The sequence below is a fragment of the Oncorhynchus nerka genome, linkage group LG7 (assembly GCF_034236695.1).
Source record: "Oncorhynchus nerka isolate Pitt River linkage group LG7, Oner_Uvic_2.0, whole genome shotgun sequence".
In the NCBI taxonomy this organism is placed as follows: domain Eukaryota; kingdom Metazoa; phylum Chordata; class Actinopteri; order Salmoniformes; family Salmonidae; genus Oncorhynchus; species Oncorhynchus nerka.
The window spans coordinates 80,158,996-80,172,955 of record NC_088402.1 but is presented as its reverse complement, the minus strand read 5'-3'; the positions used below and the strand labels follow the sequence as shown (position 1 = coordinate 80,172,955).

Below are 13,960 nucleotides of genomic sequence, written 5' to 3'. Positions count from 1 at the left end.
AACGCCACGTTGCACCAGACTGTCCAGGAGTTGGTGGGAGGTCATACAGGCACGTGGAGGCCACACACACTACTGAGCCTCATTTTGACTTATTTTAAGGGCATTACATCAAAGTTGGATCAGCCTGTAGTGTGGTTTTCCACTTTAATTTTGAGTGTGACTCCAAATTCAGACCTCCATGGGTTGATAAATTTGATTTCCATTGATCATTTTTGTGTGATTTTGTGGTCAGCACATTCAACTATGTAAAGAAAAAAGTATTTAATAAGAATATTTCATCCATTCAGAACGAGGATGTGTTATTTTAGTGTTCCCTTTATTTTTTTGAGCAGTGTATGTTCCTTACACTGACAATGTGTAATGTCAATTGATTGCAAAGTTACAGCTGAAACTGAATTGATACACTGAAGTACTTGTTATGTGATATTAGAGTGGGTGATATTTCTGCTGGAGCAAGCAGCTGTACTAGTGATGGAAGCCTTGTTCTGCCCTGGCTGAGAGGTACACCCTGAACAACGCTAGTGATGGAAGCCTTGTTCTGCCCTGGCTGAGAGGTACACCCTGAACAACGCTAGTGATGGAAGCCTTGTTCTGCCCTGGCTGAGAGGTACACCCTGAACAACGCTAGTGATGGAAGCCTTGTTCTGCCCTGGCTGAGAGGTACACCCTGAACAACGCTAGTGATGGAAGCCTTGTTCTGCCCTGGCTGAGAGGTACACCCTGAACAACGCTAGTGATGGAAGCCTTGTTCTGCCCTGGCTGAGAGGTACACCCTGAACAATGCAGTTGATAAACCCTATAACGTGGTCAGGCTGAGATATAAATAACATCCTGGAGCTACCAACTGGTGCAACATTAATACACAAGCAAGTGTGTCAGAGTGTGTGTGTTTAAAGAAATAAGTAAGTTGCACAACTGAATGCATTCAACCAAAGTGTATCTTCTGCATTTAACCCAACCCCTTGAGAAGATGCAGACCGCCACATAATAAATCCAAATAAAAACACATTTTCTTCATATACTCAACAATCTAACAAGATATTTGCTAGTCTTAACAAAATTAAAATCAATAAATATCAGGAAATCTTGCAACAAAAAATATATACCTTACCAACACCAGATTATTTTAAATCATTGTCTTATATTTGCAACTCCTATGTTGATTAAGCTTCAGTTTTCAGTCATACAAAAGTTGTTCAGTTCCCAAACAAGTCTTCATCGCTGTAAACAAAGCAGTAAGTGTATTCCTAGTCCTCCTCCTCCATGGCATTGCCCAATGTTGGGACAGTTCAGTTTTCTGAATCTAAATGTCAATTATCTCCCTCTCCTTTGGGCCCATCCAGTCTGAGATCCACATCGTTCCTTCCCAGTGTAAAGAGACTGACCACAGCCAAGAGTGCAGCTAGCATCAAAACAGCACAACCACCAAACATATGCCTGGTTCCACTACCGCCCTCGCCCCCTCCGGTCCCCGACACCTCCCTGTGGAGCGCCAGTAGCCCCAGGCAGGCCAGAAGGTGCAGAGGCAGCCTGAACCAGACCAGCACCCCGGCCCTCTTCTCCTCTGGGATCACCCTCCCGTGGAGGAAGCTGACAGCAGGGAAGTAGAGGCCACTGGCCAGCTCCAGCAGCAGGAAGGCCAGCAGGGACTCGCGGGGTCTGGGCTGGCCCGGTGCAGTGGAGAAGATGAGCATGAAGAAGGAGAAAAAGGCAAGCAGCATGGAGAAGCAGAGGAGGTGCCCAGGCTGAAGGCGGTAGCGGGTGGAGGTGGCCAGGCGGTAGAGCAGGGACCCCGCCATACTGGCTGCCATCAGACAGGAGAAGACCATGCCCAGCGGAGGGCCATAGGGGTCCAGGACGGGGGTCCACAGGAAGATGAATATATAGAGGACACTCTCAAATAGAGCCTGGACTCCTCCTAGAAGCATCACCCGTCTGTCTGATAAGAGACAGCGGAGGCCTTCCTGACAGCTGCGCCAGAACCGGGCCCGTGCAGAAGCCCGGGCCAGAGGTGCTGAACTAGAAGGACCGAGCAAGGGCTTCTTGTTGTCCCCTTCCAGGCTTCCATCCTTCTCCTCCAGGCCCCAATCAGTCAGCACCACCCAGCCACAGGCCCCAAGGCAGGGCACGGCCAGGAGGAAGGGCGCCACAGGCCCCAGGTGGAGCCACTCAGCCAACATGTTAGCCACCAGCCCAGCCCCCATCGCTAGCCCGTGGTTCCAGCTAGCAGCCTTGGTGAAGGTACTGGGGATCCATTCTTTAGGGAAGTCGTGGACGTCAACATGTCGGTGCATGTACCAGGCCTGGAAGGCTGTGGAGAGCAAAGAGGTGGACAGGCCTCCTAGCACACGACCCAGGATCAGGACAAAGTAGTCACGGGACAGCTTGGTGAGGCAACAGGCTGAGTAGGCCACGCAGAAGAGCAGGCAGGTCCGTCTCCGCCCCAGGACCTGAATTAATTAATACACATTTTAAATACATAGTTACCTCAGTCGTAGCAGTTCAACAACATATACATTGTAAAAAATCTAACGCAGTGTTTCCCAATCCTGGTCCTGGGGACCCAAAGGGGTTCACATTATGGTTTTTGCCCTCATCATCATGGTTTCTGCTCATCAAGTCTTTGATTATTTGAATCAGGTGTGTTAGTGCCAGGGCAAAAACAATACTGCGTACCCAGGACCAGGATTGGGAAACAATGGTTTAAGGACTTATTTTTATTGGCTCTCGGATCATCGGTTCTCGGACTAACAGGCTCTGAGACAGCTTCTACCCCCAGGCCATCAAACTGCTGAACGGCTAACGCTAGCTGTCTACCTGCTCAGACCTGCATCTTAAAGACTATTTACATGGACTCTCCACACAGTCAACCCTGACACACAAGCGCACAAACAGTCAACCCTGACACACAAGCGCACACACAGTCAACCCTGACACACAAGCACACACACAGTCAACCCTGACACACAAGCACACACAGTCAACCCTGACACACAAGCACACACAGTCAACCCTGACACACAAGCACACACAGTCAACCCTGACACACAAGCACACACAGTCAACCCTGACACACAAGCACACACAGTCAACCCTGACACACAAGCACACAGTCAACCCTGACACACAAGCACACACAGTCAACCCTGACACACAAGCACACACAGTCAACCCTGACACACAAGCACACAGTCAACCCTGACACACAAGCACACAGTCAACCCTGACACACAAGCACACAGTCAACCCTGACACACAAGCACACACAGTCAACCCTGACACACAAGCACACAGTCAACCCTGACACACAAGCACACAGTCAACCCTGACACACAAGCACACAGTCAACCCTGACACACAAGCACACAGTCAACCCTGACACACAAGCACACACAGTCAACTCTGCTGTTCTATTTATATACTATTTTACTCAATTGCCCACCCAAGACACCATTGACTTCATATTTCTAAATAGTCACACTTGACATAGCACATTCATAATTTATACTGTTATCAGTTTTATTACTAAAATGCATACCACTTTCTTCTACTACTTGTTATTTTTTTTCATTTAAATTTGGATTATATTGATACTGCACTGTTGAGGGAGCTTGCAAGTAGGCATTACAATGCATCATTTATACCTGCAGTAAACGGTGTACTTGATGAATAAACTTAGATCATTTTAATTTGATTTATTTACATTGTGGTCCTGGTTATTGTTACCTGAGGAAGCCAGCTAGCCACGGGGGCAAACAGCACACAGGAGGCCAGGCCAACGACATACAGGATGGCTATCTGGGACTCCAGGAAGCTGTAATGGCGGTAGAGCTTGTAGAGGTATGGCCCCTGCAGCCAGTCAGCCGACAAGGCTAAGAGGTAGCCTCGGAGGAACACGGTCTGGAACCTACGGAAGGCAGGGTTGGTGCCCATGGCAGAGGGGGTGGGTTGAGGTGGGGTGAGGCGACGTGCCGTTAGCTCCAGTCCGACACATAGCACCAGTAGGACCACCATGGCCAGGTAGGCTGTCACCAACATGATGGGTTTGTCCAAGTGTGACTGTTAGGGGCGGGGAGGTCTCTTCACTCCTGTCTTATCCGTTGTGGCTCAGTCAAAGGCTGTGGAGACAGTGACTCTATTACTAACGGCACCATAAAGACAGTTATTGTGAATATCTACCAGCATAAATAACTTAAAGCCAAGTTATGTAAATGTGGCGTCCATACTAGCTATCTAAAGAAGATGTTTGCTTAGGGTTGTCATCTCATCTGGATACTGCTGCATGAGAGGACTACAAATCAAATCAAAGTTTATTGGTCGTGTACACAGATTTGCAGGTGTTATGCCACCATTAAGTCATGTCGGAAACTCGGGACCTCGGAGTTCAAATGAATGCAAGTTATTTGCGTAGAGCTTCCCATTGGTTGATTCTGATACCACTCTCCCGCCAAGGTTAGCAAGTCAGAGATGTCAGAGTTTCCGACATGACGTGAACGAGGCAGCAAAATAGTTCCCTGGTTTGAGAGTTTCAAAGGCTTCAAATTAAACTAAAGATCTGGCAGGTAGCAACCTTCTTGGACACCAATGTACATTTTGTAAGTTTGCTTCCAAAAGATAGCTAAACAGCTAGAATAAGCTTGGCAGATAACATTAGTAGCTCTGGTCCAGGCCAATATGTCCGGATGATTTTCTTCAACAGCCTGCATCTTTCCATTCATCCCACGGAGGAATTTGTTACTAGAGTGCTGACTAAAAGCCGATTTATGCATGATCCGCAAAATGTGGTCCAGAGGCTCCTGACAATTGCGGAGCCAGGGGCACACTCGGATAGCCAGGGGCACACCACAACATCATTTACAAATGAAGCATGCATGTTTAGTGAGTCCACCAAATCAGAGGCAGTAGGGATGACCAGGGATGTTCTCTGTTTAGTGAGTCCACCAAATCAGAGGCAGTAGGGATGACCAGGGATGTTCTCTTGAGAAGTGTGAATATTGGACACTTTTCCTGTCTTGCTAAGAATTCACAATGTAACAAGTACTTTTGGGTGTCACGGAAAATGTTGAGTAAAAAGTACATTATTTTCTTTAGGAATGTAAAAGTAAAAGTTCTGAAAAATATAAATAATTAAGTACAGATACTACTTAAGTAGTACGTTAAAGTATTTTTTACTGAAGTACTTGACACCACTGGCCCTGAATCACTATGACAGCGCCCTGAAGTGCAAGAAGTTTGAACGCTCTCACTTCTGCGGCGACCGCGTCGCTGTAAATGCTAGATGTTGGATTGACCATGAAATCGGCTAGAACATTTCTCTGTTGTTTCTCCAAAATAAAAAAGAACAGAGTTGAGCGTTGGATCTGCACCACGAGATGCAGCAATGAATGTCTATTCCATTCTGGATGCATCCACGTGCATTTTGCATCTGACGCATGTGTGAACTACAGCTATTCTGGCGACATACAGAGAAAAGTTAGTCAGCACTCCAGCAACATCTTTACTTTGGTGATTAACAAAAGTATATTGAAGCCTGTTAACTAAACAAAATGGTGGAGAAAAAAAAGTCCTATATGGAGGGGTGAATAGAGTTCGCCAGCTTGTAGTCTTAAAACCCCCAAATGAGTTACCTCTGGTTCGTTCAGCCATCAGTATGAAGTGCTGAGTGATTAATAACAAAAAACAACAACTCAATGTTGGTTAAACAACTAATTGACCGACATCAGTTCTAGTACTCCATTTAGTTTTTTTTTTTTTTTGTGAGCCCAACGTGCCATTTCTCTAGAGAGAAATCTAATAATTGACAGAAATCAAGTCAATAACTATGTGGGACTCTGGGCTGAAGGGAGTTGTAAGTTTCATTAAGCAAATATTCAACCTAGTTCAGCACAGAAACGTAGTAATTAACTACAATGACCATAATCCATTGCACCTGTTTTTCCAGGCTCAGACTGAGATGGATGGTGAGATACACACAGACCACAAGAGAGAGGGATAGAGACTGTTCGTGAAAGTAGATTTAGATGATTATTATTATTGCTTCTACACCTGCATTGTTTGCTGTTTGGGGTTTTAGGCTGGGTTTCTGTACAGCACTTTGAGATATCAGCTGATGTACGAAGGGCTATATAAATACATTTGATTTGATTTTGTCAGACATCTTTGCAGCATGCTTGGGCAGGCAAGCCTAGCTAAATAGAATGACTAAAGACAGTACAGTATGGAAAACACAGAACGTTGTCTGGCTTCTACTGCCTGAGCAGAGATGATGACTTCAAGGAATTCTAAATAATAAAGTCATCAAATAAAAACTAAGTAAGATACACATCTGAAATATGATTATTTTGGTACAGTATGAAGCACGGCTCATCATAATGTCTGGAACGGCATCAAACCATGTGTTTGATACCATCCCACTGATTCTGCTGCAGCCATTACCACAAGCCCATCCTCCCCAATTAAGGTGCCACCAACCTCCTGTGGTTTGAAGATAAGCTAAAACTGCTTCTCCAATATGGCGACGTTGGCTAGCTAAGCTCATGTGTAGAAACACGTCGTCTCACGCTGAACTGCGCATGTGCAGGCGGTCAAATCAAAGACACTCCTTCAATATAGTTGTTTTTGACTAAAATGAAAACATGTCAGTTTGTCACCTTCACGAGTTTGGAGTAATAACATGTTTAACTACTTATGACATTTGCTCAAATCTAGGTTGTGCCTTATATTTCGAGAAAATTTACAACAAAGGAAGAATTTGTCACTTCTCTCACTGACTTCTAAAACAACAAACTCCAGCCTTGTCTGTTTGGTCTGCTTCTCAAGTGCGCCTCTGGGTTTAGAAACTCTGTGCTTATATGTTTTGTTATATGAGATAATATCAGTCAGTTAACATGATCTTTATGAATTATGAAGCATTTGTGTTTTATTAAAATTCACAAAAAGTGATGTTAACTGATGAAGATCATCACATAGAACAAAATGTATAACAAGCCTGTGTTTACCACTGACCTTATTCTTTAGCTGTTTATCCAAAAACTCTACAAAATGCCATTCATTTCCCCAAAGGCTTTGTCCAACAAACCATTAGTTTGTTGTTAGTGCCTGCCTACAAAAAGCCGTCATTACTACTTCCCTCATTGGAAAGATGTAGAACAGATAGATAGAACAATGAGTCAAATAGATAGATAGATATCTACCTCCAAGAACACCAAGGTAACCTGTCTAAATGACTACCGCCCCGTAGCACTCACATCTGTAGCCATGAAGTGCTTTGAAAGGCTGGTCATGGCTCAAATCAACACCATTATCCCAGAAACCCTAGACCCACTCCAATTTGCATACCGCCCCAACAGATGATGCAATCTCTATTGCACTCCACAATGTCCTTTCCCACCTGGACAAAAGGAACACCTATATCAGAATGCTATTCATTGACCACAGCTCATCATTCAACACCATAGTGCACTCAAAGCTCATCACTAAGCTTAGGACCCTGGGACTAAACATCTCCCTCTGCAACTGGATCCTGGACTTCCTGAAGGGCCGCCCCCAGGTGGTAAGGGTAGGTAACAACACATCCGCCACGCTGATCATCAACACAGGGGCCCCTCAGGGGTGCGTGCTCAGTCCCCTCCTGCACTCCCTGTTCACTCATGACTGCACAGCCAGGCACAACTCCAACACCATCATTAAGTTTGCTGTTGACACAACAGTGGTAGTCCTGATCACCGACGAAGACGAGACAGCCTATAGGGAGGTGGTCAGAGATCTGGCCGTGTGGTGCCAGGACAACAACCTCTCCCTCAACATGATCACTGACAAAGGAGATGATTGTGGACTACAGGAAAAAGAGGACCGAGCACACCCCCATTCTCATCGACGGGGCTGCAGTGGAGCAGGTTGAGAGCTTCAAGTTCCTTGATGTCGGCAGACTCGACAGCCTTGGTTTCTCAAATGATTGCCTTGCCTGGTTCACCAACTACTTCTCTGATAGAGTTCAGTGTGTCAAATCGGAGGGTCTGCTGTCCGGACCTCTGGCAGTCTCTATGGGGGTGCCACAGGGTTCAATTCTTGGACCGACTCTCTTCTCTGTATACATCAATGAGGTCGCTCTTGCTGCTGGTGAGTCTCTGATCCACCTCTACGCAGACGACACCATTCTGTATACTTCTGGCCCTTCTTTGGACACGGTGTTAACAACCCTCTAGGCAAGCTTCAATGCCATACAACTCTCCTTCCGTGGCCTCCAATTGCTCTTAAATACAAGTAAAACTAAATGCATGCTCTTCAACCGATCGCTACCTGCACCTGCCCGCCTGTCCAACATCACTACTCTGGACGGCTCTGACTTAGAATACGTGGACAACTACAAATACTTAGGTGTCTGGTTAGACTGTAAACTCTACTTCCAGACCCATATCAAATATCTCCAATCCAAAGTTAAATCTAGAATTGGCTTCCTATTTCGCAACAAAGCATCCTTCACTCATGCTGCCAAACATACCCTTGTAAAACTGACCATCCTACCAATCCTCGACTTTGGCGATGTCATTTACAAAATAGCCTCCAATACCCTACTCAACAAATTGGATGCAGTCTATCAAAGTGCAATCCGTTTTGTCACCAAAGCCCCATATACTACCCACCATTGCGACCTGTACGCTCTCGTTGGCTGGCCCTCGCTTCATACTCGTCGCCAAACCCACTGGCTCCATGTCATCTACAAGACCCTGCTAGGTAAAGTCCCCCCTTATCTCAGCTTGCTGGTCACCATAGCATCTCCCACCTGTAGCACACGCTCCAGCAATATCTCTCTAGTCACCCCCAAAACCAATTCTTTCTTTGGCCGCCTCTCTTTCCAGTTCTCTGCTGCCAATGACTGGAACGAACTACAAAAATCTCTGAAACTGGAAACACTTATCTACCTCACTATCTTTAAGCACCTGTCAGAGCAGCTCACAGATTACTGCACCTGTACATAGCCCACCTATAATTTAGCCCAAACAACTACCTCTTTCCCTACTGTATTTAATTAATTTATTTATTTATTTTGCTCCTTTGCACCCCATTATTTTTATTTCTACTTTGTGCACATTCTTCCATTGCAAATCTACCATTCCAGTGTTTTACTTGCTCTATTGTATTTACTTTGCCACCATGGCCTTTTTTGCCTTTACCTCCCTTATCTCACCTCATTTGCTCACATCGTATATAGACTTGTTTATACTGTATTATTGACTGTATGTTTGTTTTACTCCATGTGTAACTCTGTGTCGTTGTATGTGTCGAACTGCTTTGCTTTATCTTGGCCAGGTCGCAATTAAAATGAGAACTTGTTCTCAACTTGCCTACCTGGTTAAATAAAGGTTAAATAAAATAAAATATATATATTTTTAAATGCCCACATCACCAACAAACTAACATGGTCCAAGCACACCAAGACAGCCATGAAGAGGGAAATACATGGGTCCTCTGATCCTCAAACGGTTCTACAGCTGCACCATCGAGAGCATCCTGACTGGTTGCATCACTGCCTGGTATGGCAATTGCTATGCCTCCGACCGCAAGGCACTACAGAGAGTAGTGCGAACAGCCCAGTACATCACTGGGGCCAAGCTTCCTGCCATCCAGGACCTCTATACTAGGCGGTGTCAGAGGAAGGCCCCAAAAAATTGCCAAAGACTCTAGCCACCCTAGTCATAAACTGTTCTCTCTGCTATCGCACAGCAAGCGGTATAGGAGTGCCAAGTCTAGGTCCAAGAGGCTTCTAAACAGCTTCTATCCCAAAGCCATAAGACTGAACACCTAATCAAATGGCTACCCAGACTAACTGCATGCCCCCCTCCCTTTACACCACTGCTACTCTGTTGTTATCATCTATGCAAAGTCACTTTAATAACTCTATCAACATGTACATATTACCTCAACTAACCGGTGCCCCCCACACATTGACACTGTACCAGTACCCTGGCTGCCCCCCTTGTCCTGCCCACTATGACTAATTTGTGGTGCAAGACTCCAGGATTTTTGGATTCGACTCCAAATCCGACTCCTGTGATTGGAGTCGACTCCCAAAACACACAAACGGATGCGCACAAACATACACACCATCTCATTATTGCAATCCTATTAGAAAGACTACATTTGCATTCTAGAGGACTGATATGAGCATGAGGCTGCCCATTTTGTTTGAATATATAAGGTGATGTGTAGAAACTGGAATATTTCCGCTGTGTGCAGCCTTGACGGATCCCATGTGATGCGGCACACACTATTCTGATAAACCTATTCTTTGCCATGTTACAGCCCTATTGGACGGATATTACTACTAGGCATTGGTTTTGTAACTATTTTCCAAGCATGTGCGTTATTCACACAGGATTAATATTGACAAACTGCCCCCCTGTAATTATTATTATTATTTCAAATGGACTCTTACGACGGGAGCCTGGAGGCTTTTATTGTAGACCTGCAGATATTTCGTTAATTTCAACGTCATGTCCACACGATAATACGCTACACTGATAACTCGTGCTTGGCTGCCAAATGTATAGGTCTCCCCATAATATGTAAATGTATAAAGTGTTATCATAAACATGATTTTAGCGATCCATCCATGTTAGACGTTATTCCCAATAACAATGTACCACATCCTGCTGATTTGAGCTACTGAACCGTATTTCCACTTGACTGTGTTTACGGATGAGAAAGTGAACTTGCCATTTCCAAAATGTTTAGCGGGGATGCTATTTTGCGATCTACTGCCTAGGTAGGACATGGCTCTCCAACCCTGTTCGTAGAGAGCTACCATCATGTAGGGTTTCACTTCAAAACGAATCTAGCGCATCTGATTTAGTAATTAGCTGGTTTATAAACTTAATCGGGGTAGTTACAACTGGCGTTGGAGGAGAAGCCTACAGAAAGGAACAGGGTTGGAGAGCCTTGACCTAGGACATCAATAGCTAGACAGGGTTTCATTAAATAAGATCATTTAGGCCCAATTCAACTGATGCATTTGGCTATGTTTGGCTAACTTCAATTCACCTGTTCCCCTTTGCTGGCACTATTAAGAATAGCTTAACCATACTCATTTATAGCCTAATATATAGCCTACTTTAATATACTTTTGGATATAGATCCCCAAGGATTGGAAAGCTGCCGCAGTCATCCCCCTCTTCAAAGTGGGAGACACCCTGGACCCAAACTGCTATAGACCTATATCCATCCTGCCCTGCCTATCTAAGGTCTTCGAAAGCCAAGTCAACAAACAGGTCACTGACCATCTCGAATCCCACCGTACCTTCTCCGCTGTGCAATCTGGTTTCCGAGCCGGTCACGGGTGCACCTCAGCCACGCTCAAGGTACTAAACAATATCATAACCGCCATCGATAAAAGACAGTACTGTGCAGCCGTCTTCATCGACCTCGCCAAGGCTTTCACCATATTCTTATCGGCAGACTCAATAGCCTCGGTTTTTCGGATGACTGCCTTGCCTGGTTCACCAATTACTTTGCAGACAGAGTTCAGTGTGTCAAATCGGAGGGCATGCTGTCCGGTCCTCTGGCAGTCTCTATGGGGGTGCCACAGGGTTCAATTCTCGGGCCGACTCCTTTCTCTGTATATATCAATGATGTTGCTCTTGCTGCGGGCGATTCCCTGATCCACCTCTACGCAGACGACACCATTCTATATACTTTCGGCCCGTCATTGGACACTGCTATCTAACCTCCAAACGAGCTTCAATGCCATACAGCACTCCGTCCGTGGCCTCCAACTGCTCTTAAACGCGAGTAAAACCAAATGCATGCTTTTCAACCGATCGCTGCCTGCACCCGCATGCCCGACTAGCATCACCACCCTGGATGGTTCCGACCTTGAATATGTGGACATCTATAAGTACCTAGGTGTCTGGCTAGACTGCAAACTCTCCTTCCAGACTCACATCAAACATCTCCAATCGAAAATCAAGAGTCGGCTTTCTATTCCGCAACAAAGCCTCCTTCACTCACGCCGCCAAGCTTACCCTAGTAAAACTGACTATCCTACCGATCCTCGACTTCGGCGATGTCATCTACAAAATGGCTTCCAACACTCTACTCAGCAAACTGGATGCAGTCTATCACAGTGCCATCCGTTTTGTCACCAAAGCACCTTATACCACCCACCACTGCGACTTGTATGCTCTAGTCGGCTGGCCCTCGCTACATATTCGTCGCCAGACCCACTGGCTCCAGGTCATCTACAAGTCCATGCTAGGCAAAGCTCCGCCTTATCTCAGTTCACTGGTCACGATGGCAACACCCATCTGTAGCACGCGCTCCAGCAGGTGTATCTCACTGATCATCCCTAAAGCCAACACCTCATTTGGCCGCCTTTCGTTCCAGTACTCTGCTGCCTGTGACTGGAACGAACTGCAAAAATCGCGGAAGTTGGAGACTTTTATCTCCCTCACCAACTTCAAACATCAGCTATCCGAGCAGCTAACCGATCGCTGCAGCTGTACATAGTCTATTGGTAAATAGCCCACCCATTTTCACCTACCTCATTCCCATACTGTTTTTATACTGTTTTTTTTTTATTTATTTACTTTTCTGCACACCAATATCTCTACCTGTACATGACCATCTGATCATTTATCACTCCAGTGTTAATCTGCAAAACTGTATTATTCGCCTACCTCCTCATGCCTTTTGCACACATTGTATATAGACTGCCCATTTTTTTTCTACTGTGTTATTGACTTGTTAATTGTTTACTCCATGTGTAACTCTGTGTTGTCTGTTCACACTGCTATGCTTTATCTTGGCCAGGTCGCAGTTGCAAATGAGAACTTGTTCTCAACTAGCCTACCTGGTTAAATAAAGGTGAAATAAAATAAATAAAAAATTAAATACTTTTGGTGAATTTAGAAGGCATTGATTGATAGATGACCAAGATACAGACTGAGCACGGTTCTGACTTTCTCTCTGCCTGCTCCAATCCTCTTTCCCTCGCCTGCTCCCCTTTCTCTTCACCATGAAAAACGCTAAGTGTGTCTTTGGTCTATTGCGTGTAGAATATCTCAGCCTTTTCATTGATAACCCCTACTTCAGTGAATTTGCGCGAGACATAACAAAGCCAGTAAATTGCGATAGCCTACCGTACATCTTTTGATAACCGATGCACGGTTCTGCCAGGTGGCAGACAGGCCAGGCTGTGCCCCTCCCATCTCTCTCCCTCGCCCTTTCTTTGCTGTGAAAGATTCGAGAGTTTGTGTTCTCGAAGTAGTCTACGGAAAATAGTTGAATCCGTTGCAAAAATACAGAATCTTGGAAGTCGGAATAGAAGTTTGACACCCAGAAATAGAAGTCGAGGAATCGAATCTTTTGGAGTCGACTCTCCACCACTAGTTCCCATTGGAAACGAAATGCTGTGGTCTATATTGGGTTAATTCTAAAACATATATTTGCATGTAGGGCGATGAAGGAAGCTCAAGCCGCACGTAACTCAATGGACCAGAGCTAGATACACAGCTAGCTATCTCACTCACCATAATCCTTTTTGTATTATGCTATAGCTACCGAAACTTGTCAAACAACCTCACTGATATGCTTACCATCTTGTTTGATACATGCTCCATGCCACTTTAAAATTAAAGTAGGGCTTAAAAGTGATTTAACTACGAGTAAGAAGAGGAGATAGCTCCGACAAACCGTGTCCTACAACGTCCTAATTTCACCACCTATTTCCGGGTTCTGATTTCAGTTTCACCACTTGGGGGCAGCCTTTCTTTTTCTATCCCGATTGTGCATGACTTCCATCTCTGCACTTGCAGTTGGGTCGTCATTAGTTACCCCAGTCACAAAGTCATACACCTTTATACAATTGATCTTCTTAAAATGTGATATTTAAACCTAATCTTAACCACACTACTAACCTTATGGCTAACCCCCTATCCTTAAATTAAGTATTAAAAGCACATTT

The 13,960-nt window shown here is 45.1% G+C and overlaps 1 protein-coding gene across 1 annotated transcript; it reads right to left on the bottom strand.

Moving 5' to 3' along the window:
- Nucleotides 1-875: 875 nt before the first annotated feature.
- Nucleotides 876-13,683, bottom strand: LOC115132484 (molybdate-anion transporter-like). The gene is made up of 3 exons (XM_029665169.2): nucleotides 13,593-13,683; nucleotides 3,727-4,118; nucleotides 876-2,450 (listed from the first exon to the last, which is right to left on the bottom strand). Exons 2-3 carry the CDS (start codon nucleotides 4,036-4,038, stop codon nucleotides 1,311-1,313), a joined length of 1,452 nt encoding a protein of 483 aa, XP_029521029.1. The 5' UTR covers nucleotides 4,039-4,118; nucleotides 13,593-13,683; the 3' UTR covers nucleotides 876-1,310.
- Nucleotides 13,684-13,960: the final 277 nt, after the last annotated feature.